The 10,021-nt window shown below is 37.8% G+C and overlaps 1 protein-coding gene across 5 annotated transcripts; it reads left to right on the forward strand.

The window, feature by feature from the left end:
- Nucleotides 1-945: 945 nt before the first annotated feature.
- Nucleotides 946-7,386, forward strand: LOC122537393. Of its 5 annotated transcripts, none has more exons than XM_043670524.1 (5): nucleotides 946-2,154; nucleotides 2,407-2,503; nucleotides 2,584-2,655; nucleotides 2,748-2,874; nucleotides 6,785-7,386. In XM_043670524.1, the coding sequence occupies exons 1-5, from the start codon at nucleotides 2,102-2,104 to the stop codon at nucleotides 6,841-6,843; spliced, it is 408 nt and encodes a 135-aa protein (XP_043526459.1). In that variant the 5' UTR covers nucleotides 946-2,101; the 3' UTR covers nucleotides 6,844-7,386. The 5 variants fall into 5 exon arrangements, with proteins under 5 accessions (XP_043526459.1, XP_043526451.1, XP_043526482.1 ...); XM_043670516.1 differs by having other exon boundaries at nucleotides 951-2,154; nucleotides 2,359-2,503; XM_043670547.1 differs by having other exon boundaries at nucleotides 953-2,154; nucleotides 2,359-2,503; nucleotides 2,748-2,902; nucleotides 6,785-6,849.
- The last annotated feature ends 2,635 nt before the right edge of the window (nucleotides 7,387-10,021 follow it).

Raw genomic sequence — 10,021 nt, forward strand, 5'->3', positions numbered from 1 at the left:
TTAGAAAATAATCATATTCGAAACAAAAACTAAATTGGTCGTCTTTTAAGAATAGCTATGCAAATAAAAAAGCGCTCACGTTTAATTCAATAATTTTCGATGTAGATGTAACGTTACACAGACGAAGTCGGTTGAGTTCGGGCGGATTTTAAAATATACGAAAAAACCTCCTATTTTGCTAGTTTAACTATTTCGTCGAGTCGACGGACAGACAACAGAAATGTGGCAGTCATATGAGACTTTTTGGCACCTACGCTTTCGTCAAGAAATCCGAAACTTGTACATGCTCCTTTTAACTCGCTTTTTATCAATACGCACAATATCGATTTTTTCACAGTGATTTTTTACTATGTCGGTATTTCAGAGCATGGGACACGAAATCTCGTAAGATGTTCGGTCTATTCGTATATCTTGTCTGTGCCAGTACATTGTCGGACTTTGGTGTTTTTAGCCTCAATATAAAATTCTTTAAAAAGTTCTGTGCTATCATTTGGAAATAGTTTTCCCCGTCAAGCCTGTGACAGAATTTATATCGTATATTTAATTTGTTATTTATTTTATTATATCATTAGTTATGTTATATTTTAATTACAAATATGATTTCCTATTTTTTATTGTATACATATTCGTAGTATGGGTTATTTATCGTTATTCGAGGAGGAATTATAACGATGCGAAATACAGGAATTACAAATTTGAAGTAATTAAAAAGTAACAAGTACGAAAACATGGCGTCCATGTAAATTTTCACAGGAAAATTTCACAGGCGATGCATTGCAATAAATTTCGAATGAAATGTATAGACGGAATGAAATAACAAAAATTTATTAATAAGCACAAATTTTTCCAGCAGATCACTTACATTATTAATTACATTATTAATCCATTGAATAATTCTTTTTGTTTTAAGATGCATGTCGATTATTCTCAATTCACGTATTAAAATATTATTTCATTAGCATCTTCTCTATTTTTATTAGTCACGGGATACCGTGGATATGATGTGTAATAATTTCACCAAAGATATCTCATAGGCTGTTTTCAAAAATTTCTTAAATTTTAACGAGTTTTCAATTTTATACTTATTAGAAGTAAAATTTTGGGAACTTTTTACGTCTGAAAAGTTATTTCTTAATCGCGACGATTACTAAACTTTCCCTCCTTGAGCTTCTCTGTTAAGACAAATAACTCGCGCTTCTTCAATTGTTGCAGGGACTCTTTCGTCCTTTCTTTTTCTCACCATTTTCTCTTGATAAGTTCGAAGACCTTTCGTCTTAGTCGCTCGCAAGAGAAAGGAAAGTAATTACAGATAGGAAATTGCTTGAGGAAAATGAGCTTTCTATTGGGTCCTATGATGGATTGACGTTTAAATCAGAAATAATTATTTGTCGCTTAGATGGTGAATAAATTTGCTTCGCTCAGGCTGCAGAGTTACGAAATTTTTGTTACTTGGAACCTTTAGAATCTTTCTTAACTCGTTGTTTTAAGTTTTTAATTCGTCATATAATACAGATCTTTGATTTTTCTAAAAAGGATTCTTTGAGATAAATTGGTAATCAATTAATTTACACAACCGCTTTTGTTTTGAACAATTTTCTTTTTTATCGAATAGTCTTTCAGAAAGGATCAACAAAACTTCTAGTAGATTCCACTTCCATACCTCAATTCAATTTATTAACACTTTTGATTCAGACATCAATTTTAAATACGGTTACACCGCTTAATACGTATTAATGGAATATTAAACGAAGAAGAAAAAGAAGAAAAAAAAAAAGTTTGTAAAATATATCGCGTAGAATAGATCGGTGAACGCTGTTTTATACTCGTCGAGAACGATGCATTCAGTCGACGCGCATTCGACACCGCTTCGTTTTTTCCTCGTGTTACAATTCGATGTATAACTTCTCGATGAAAAACTTGAGACATTCACAAGCTATCGCGGACACAATTGTATCGTGTGACCAAACATGCATTGAATGCGCCGATGGTAGGGATTTCTGCAGTATATAAATGAAGTGTTCCCGTTCGATTGTTCGTCTGTTTCGCGAGATTCAACTAAAACTTGCATCGGTTTCAACCAACGAAACGTCGTCGAACCGCAATGGATCGTTTCCTGCTCTTCGTCCTGTTGTTCACCGTTCTGCCGTTCACAATGTAAGAATTCATTTTTATATTCGTTTGCTACTTCAAACGTTCTACTTCATAATGTCGAGAGAATTGTAAAGACGATCGTATCGAAATCATCCTGAGGCTATTGAAAGATAATTGGTTTTATTTTAATATCAGCATTTCGAAAGTTTCGATCGACAGACGTCAATTTTTAAAACTGAACGACTGTTTAATTCTGAATTTTTGTAGTCAAGAAGTTGTCGAAGAGGGTGCCTGCAAATGCGCCGTGTTTTCCAGGCAAATACCAAAATCAATCATTGAACGCGCTCTTCTATATAACGTCACGTGCGATGGCGAAGGGGAGGAGAAGTGTCAACAATTGTGCGTTGCTCTGGTCAGTGAGTAAATAATCGTGTACATATGTTCGATAGTATGGCCGATAAATGTCAAAAAGATATAGGTAATTCTGTGCAGGCTGAGAGCGCGAGAGACAAAGCGCCGCAGATGATTTGCGAGAAGTTAAATACACACGTGGAGAATCTTCACGTGAGTGAAAATTTGAAAGATCAAATTTAAGAAGGAAACTCAGATTTGACATCCTAACTGACAGTGATGCGTGACTGTGAAATATTTTTTAGGTGGCGGTGTACGCGAGAGTGTGTAACGCGACCAGCTGGAAATTCACTGGTTTGAAAGCTGCAGATCCAATTTGTTGCCACGAGGGGAAGAATATAGCCTGCGAGGAACCACTGCCGATCATCGATAGTTAAACGAATTCATTCGCAATTATTCCGTAATACGTTAGTTGGTTCATTATGAAATTTTACGTAATAATTTGTGCAAGATTTATTATTTTGTTGCTAATTAATAAATTTGTTCCCTGTCGCCTGAGCCATTCGCTGTCGTTGCACATGAATGTTTTTAATCGTAATTGATTGAATTATGAAAATAAACTCGAAAATCAGATGTAAATTAAATTGATTGATTTTAGCTTCGGTGGTTAGTCGCGTTAAGTGGAAATTCAACAGAAATTACTTGCTGTCGCGTCGTGTCTGAAATCATTTTTTGAACAGATACAGATAGAATAAGAGACGCTTTTACGACTAATTCGGATTAATATCGCTATTATTTATGCCTTCTGAATATATCCAAATGAAGAATTGCGTTCTAACGTTTCGCCACTGAGTGGTGAATGTGTTCTCAAAACTCTGAAGCAGCTAGCTGCGCTATTGGCGAAACGTCGAGGGTACAATTCCTTTTGGACACGCTTCAAGCCCGGAAGCCGCAAATAATAATAATGATAATCTCAGTCGACGATTTCGTTTCTTTCGGGATCTTTGATTGCAATGGACGTCGAGTATCAAAGACTCCTCTAAGAACAAAGTCGTCTTAAAAGCATTAAACGCTTCCTCTCCGCTCTATACCTTTTCGCTCGAATCTTGAAGATCTTCGGAGCGATTATGCCCGTACGCAGACCATCTTTCAAGCTAGCGCCCGAATACAAAGTACGTCTCTCACCGATTCCAGATATCTTCTATTTCGTCAATGGTGTTCCGAGACCCTCCTCCCAGGCCATTGAATAGATGGTTTGTTATCGCTCCCCTGACTTCCTGCCGATGAATCCTTCGCCGTGACTCTCTATATCGATCTTGCCATCCCAGAAAGCCATTGTGTTACCCGTGGTTTTGTCGTCCTTTCCTCTTCGGATTTAATGACTCCGCTATCTTCATACGGACTGCTTCGTTCCTCGTTTCGTTCAATTTCCCTTACGATCGAGTTCAACACAATTTTTTTCAAATATTCCGCGCGAACACGTTTCGTGGGAAAACTCGTTCAATCGTCAAATCGACACGCTTGTTACATATTTATTTTCGATTTTAACTTGCTCCGTTTGAGCCGCCTGGTTTACACAACAGCTGATACAGCAAGCGAACTGTTCCGTGTGCCGCTTCACACGTTGATTTCGACTACTGGGCCCTAAGGGAGAGAGAACCGACATTGTGGAAAATCGTAATACGCTGACTTTGACTACTTGCACCGAGAGAGGGAAACCTCTGCCAAAAGTTGTTTCGAAGTAATCGTGTTATGTGTATATTGGCTTTAACTGTCGGTGCTTCGAAGCGTGCGTTGCAATGCTGGCAATTTGTATTACCTGTATTATTGCAATGATTTTTCATTTTATTTGAGAAGGGAAAACACTCGTAACGTTCGACGAACTTTGGTTAACGTCGTATGTACCTGATGAATTGTAAAGCAATTACCATACGCTGGTTATTCTCGAAATGCTGCTCGATATTCTATTAATCGGTTGCCAGGTAATCTCCACTCATCAAACATCCTTAATCATACGATTGGAAATGGTACACACCGGTAAATCCATTCGCGATCATTTGCGTTTCATGTCGCGTATATTCCTTCGTACGAACACTACCGACCGTGTCGTTTTAGCACAATTAAACAAAACGGAAATCGAGGTAACTAGCTGTGAGTTTCCGGTCCTACCTCCCCCGCGAACCTCCTTCGATACGCGCAAGTATGTGTATCTGTACGTTGTGTGCTCTTTCAAATCGTAAATCTTCCGTCTCTGCAAACAGCGTCATTTTTTCACAGTGAACTCGAAACCGTTTCTAAAAGTTAGAGTTCCAGCGCAATTTCGAACGTTAACCGTTCCTTGTATTTGAATTAACCGAACTTGCAATTTCCACCGTGACATTTGTAAATTAAACGCGTCCAAATTCCACACATTTTCGAAGTTCAAACACCAATACCGACTTGAATTTTCGAAAATCTGAAACTTTCCCGACGGCATGACCGAGAGTTTGCGTGATTAGAGTGTGACGAGCAATCAACATCTACATCTACATGTTACATGTACATCGTCGAGTTGCATGTCGTCTATTAAATCGTCCGATTCCCTTCGTAATTTCGAAACGTTGGTGCGTTGGCGAATGTTAAAACCGTTAAGAAGAAGAGAAATTTATGTTAACTCAGTTAACTCGTCGTAAGGTAAATCTCAGTCAAACAGTAACATGAAATTCGCGGTGGCTTATCCAATAATGTGTCACGTGATCGAATCCCCCGGGCAACACTGACGTAGTCCCGATGGGTGGGCTACATTTGCGTAAATAATTCTACAGTGATAGGATAATCAATGCACGGGGATTACGATCTACATACATCGTTAGTTTGTTACTGGGGATATTAGTTTCCAGGTGGTACCGCGCGTGCAAATGAGCACCAAGGGCTGCGAAACGATAGAAACGTAACGACTTGCGAGAATACGTGCCGCGAAGTCTAATTACATATCTCGACTCATCTGCGAGACGGGAATCGTGCGTCCGAACTTCACTTTGTTTCAGCTGGCGTGTTATTTTGATTCAGATGTAAGCTCGATTCACAATCGCATCGTCCAGTTTCTGTAAATTGAGTGAAATTCGTGAAAATCATTTTACTTTCAGTTAGTTGTAATCGAATCGTGTCGGATAAATTTCGACTGGTATCTAACTTCGATCCAGCGCTCGTTTGCCTTACCGCAAATCGTATTGTCATCCCCATTAGCTGAACAAGTAATTTATCGATGGCCTGTCAGCCGTGCGTTTAAGATATCGATAATTTTACACACCGTATTAAACCGATTCGTAGGCTTTCGCCCTAAATATCAACGGCGCTAACATGCGTGACAATATTGTGTACGCGCTTCTTCGCTTTAATTACTTTCCGATAATACTTCTACAGTCAAACACAAAATTACTCGCGCAATGGAGACTATGACAAAAATTTTATAAAAGACAATATTCGTAATACAGATTTTTTGGAAACTTGGAATATTTTGTTGCTGTTGGAATAGTTTGCTATTGTCGAGAGAACGAATGTTAATTACTTTTATTACTTTTTATTTTTATGTAACAAATCTGATTGGTGAGAAAAAATGTGTTTCTTACGAGATATTAATCTTTTCAAAATAATAATTTCTCCAAAGTTTTCCAAATTTTTCGTTGCCTTCTTTTTATAGAAAAATGTTGAAAGTGTATTTTCTCATTTAGAGAATGTATTTTACTGTTCTTTTTACTTTATACATTATATTATCGACTAATAATTTTTGTGACTTACTGTACGTAATTTTTATCGTTCTTTTCAGTTAATAATGTATATAATCCAATTATCTGTTCATTCTGTTATCACCGAGTCGAATTTAATAATGGACAACGCTTTCCGTTCCTTGATTCTGATTGAGCGTGTCGTTTCAATTTTTCTTCTGTTTTCTCGATGTATTTCCGTGCCTTTTTTCCGGTCGTGCGCATTCATTATGTCCGGCTCTGCCAGTGACTCCGAATTAATGGACCGATGCTACATGTTTCAAACGACAAGCTTGCTTTAGATCGTGGATAAATTATCTCCAGGTTTCAGTGCTTTTTCAAACGTTTCAATGCCTTTTGAAAAGATTTTTGAACACGCCGAATGTAGTTGGCCAAATAAACAACAAATAGCTTACAGATAATTGTGCAGGTTACTGATCAAATAACAAAGAACAAATTTATTTCAGTGCTAAATAAATAGTAAATTTTTCCGCGATTGTTGTTGCATGCATAAATCTTTATTCATTGACAAACTAGCCACGCGTCATCGCGCTAATTACACAGTACCTTTAATGCACGTGTTTCACTTTCTGTTACAGGCCACCAGCTACGCAACACGACGTGCAAACACCACCTTAGAGCCCTTAAACCAGCTTAATCCTCTACATGCCTTTCACGCCTCCTTAATGTCGCTTCAACTCGCACGCTACGGTTGTTGGCCCATGTGTGGTTCTCTCCACGCTCCGGATGCTCAATTATGCCATGTTACCGGATAGTAACAACCACGTTTAACAAGCGAATATTTTTGACAGTATCTTTGGTGATCAAAATTTCCATCGGCGAAGGTAAATGGAGGATAGTAGAGCGGCTAAGTGTAGGCAAAGTTGTTCCTGAGTTTCTAAGTTCTTCTGGTTAATATAACGTGTAATGTGGAAGCTCTTGAACCGCCGGAGCGGTTGTTACAAGACGATGCAATCACGTAAGGGAAACTGGGACAAGCTGACAAGTATTCCAGTTTTTAATTTTAGCAATTATTTAGAAGGTCGAATTAATTACTTACTTTACTTCGGTATCCCCAATTCTGTAATTCCAAAAGAATATTCTAACAGATATTCTGAGAGAAACTTTGAGAAAGAAATGTACAAAGCAAGTTGGAAAATGTTTATTTGGTGATATTAAAATGCTACACTGCTGGGGAGCCATTGATACATATGTATGTGAAATAATTATTAATATGTAATTATCTAAAATATATTATTTTTATTATGTTGTTCTATTATATTATAGTATAATTATAGTATAATATAATATAATATAATATAATATAATATAATATAATATAATATAATAATTATAGTATAATATAATTAAAGTTAAACAGAATTTAGTTGACAGAATGGATAATGAAAAGTGAATTACTTTCGAAATTTGTAACAATTAATACATAATTAAGAATTGTTGCATCTTATGTGACTCAATTTTATACGCGGTATGCATTGAATTCACTTTGCATACAAAGAATCCGTACATTGTATCAACTCATTTTACAAGAAGTTTCCTCTAGGTAAATTTCTATAAAAAAAAAAAAAAAAAATGTAGAGCATGTGTAGGAAATCTAATTGCCTTGTTTTCAAACAACGAGATGTCACACTGTTCATATAAAATTTTACATGTCGTCTCCAGGCAGGAGAAATCGACACGAATATTTTACTTCTCCTCTATGAAGCCGGAAATAATTGAATAACGGATACTAACGGGTATTCGTCGTGTTACATGCAGTCTGTCACAATAAACAGTTAAACAATGAATTTCACACGTCTCGTGCTGATCAAACTTCATGTGGCCAGTGTCTAGATAATTTCACTGTATCAATTTGTCCCAGTATTAATTTACCTCTGCGTTAATTTCCCTGCCGAGTATTACGTGCTCATTTCAACAAAATTGTCTGCATGGTCGAAGTGGAAAAAAAAAAAGAAAAGTGTATTCATTCGTTGGAATATGGCGGCAGCGGTTGTCATTGAAGGTGACGTGTCATTACGTTAATAGCACAGGAATAATTTACGTAGGCACGAGAAGCGCGTTCAAGACTTCTGATACAGTCTCGACGCTTTGAAAACTTTTCAGACTGGCGACGCTTTGAAAACGTAGCCTAAACGTTGGTGCGGTTTAATCATTGAAACGACCAGCTAGAAAAAAAATCGTCGAAATATTTGTTCTTTTACTGCACTCGATGCGAGGCTGTAAAATAATGTTGCGTCAGACGCATTCGGTAATTATCCACGCTTAAACCGCCCCCTCCTCCCTCCCGATCGTTAAGCCACACGTTCGCTGTCGCGTCACGATACGTAACATTCGTGTAACGTGACGTGCAAACACTAGGTTAGCTGCCTTAAGCTTGCACCAAGCTGTACAAGCTTTCCGTGTCTCCTCGGTGCCGCTACAGATCATATGTTACATGTTACTTCGGCCGGAAACCAGCCACGGAATTACATCTACAGTTTCTCGAAACCTCTCTCTCTCTCTCTATCTCTCTATCTCTCTCTCTCTCTATCTCTCTAGTGTCTGACAATCACGGGCAAAGGTGTATTTATGCACGTGTGTTTACCTATTAGCTATGTGTCGGCGTGGCCGCTTTGCCAGTCGAGGCTGCGATTATTGGTTCATCTCGGTGATCATTCGTTGCCGCGTCGTTGAATATATCGATGGGGAATTGCACCTCGAATGCTGGAATGTATTTTATTTTTTCGTAGTGAAACAGGTTTGTCGAAGGTGAAGCGTGAGGGAGGTAAAGAGACGTGACAGAGAAGAGAAAGAATAAGAAACAAGAGAGAAAAGAGAAGGGAAGGAAAAGAAAACAGAGCAGAGAGACAGGCGAGGAGAGACAGGAAAGTAAAAGAAAGAAAAGAAGAGAATCCTTAATATATACTTGTAGTTCCGCTCGTTTAAGCAGGAAGTAGACTCTTTGAGCTACATGGCATTCTACTCTATATTTATCAGTTAAATAAAAAAAATCTTAGCACGGTCGTCTCTTTCATTAAAAACAATTTATGCCATGCGAATATCCTTTTGTTGTCAAAATTGTCTTCTACAGCAGTTTAATCATTATAATATAATTATTACGATATTACAACTAAATTGTGTTCCATGCACTGAAGATTTTGATAAGAAAAATTTGTTTTGTACGACGCGCGTCAATGGACAATGACTTATATATATATATAATATTATTACAATAATATGATATAAAGTAACGTGATAATTATTCGAAATAACCGCAAATTATACGAAAGAGAAACGGATAATTTTCTAGAAACGAAGGTGGTTACTCGGCAAATCGTGTATCGTGATAATAATTGGTTAAAGAGGTCGGCGGATCGGGCCACAGGAACCGGAAGGCACGCGAAACTTCGTTGCTCTGCTTATTAACTTATTGCATCTTCTAAGTTCCAGCTAAACTGATATTAATTACTGTACTCTCCGGAACTCTAACTTCGCCTGGCTTGTTGTCGCGTTAGCCCCTTTTCCCCGACCTACTTTCAAATTTCTCCCCCTTTTATTCCGCGCCTTCAACTTCTCGCGCCACCCTTCTCAAACGACCCTTCTCACTCGCTTTCGAGAGTCATTCAAGATTTTCCGCTACAACCGGGGCGACGTTGCAACGAGAAAAGGGTTGCAATTTACAATTGCGCAACGATAATCGCGCTATCAATTGAAAACGGGCAAACAACGACGGTGTCTGGAAATTTCGTCGTCGATGTTAATCCGATCTTTTCGCTTACAAAATCGCGTGAGCGCTGTGTCGGCTTCGCTTTTATATCTTGTTGAATTACAATATA

Source organism: Frieseomelitta varia, unplaced genomic scaffold (genome assembly GCF_011392965.1).
Source record: "Frieseomelitta varia isolate USP_RPSP 00005682 unplaced genomic scaffold, Fvar_1.2 scaffold_161, whole genome shotgun sequence".
In the NCBI taxonomy this organism is placed as follows: Eukaryota; Metazoa; Arthropoda; class Insecta; order Hymenoptera; family Apidae; genus Frieseomelitta; species Frieseomelitta varia.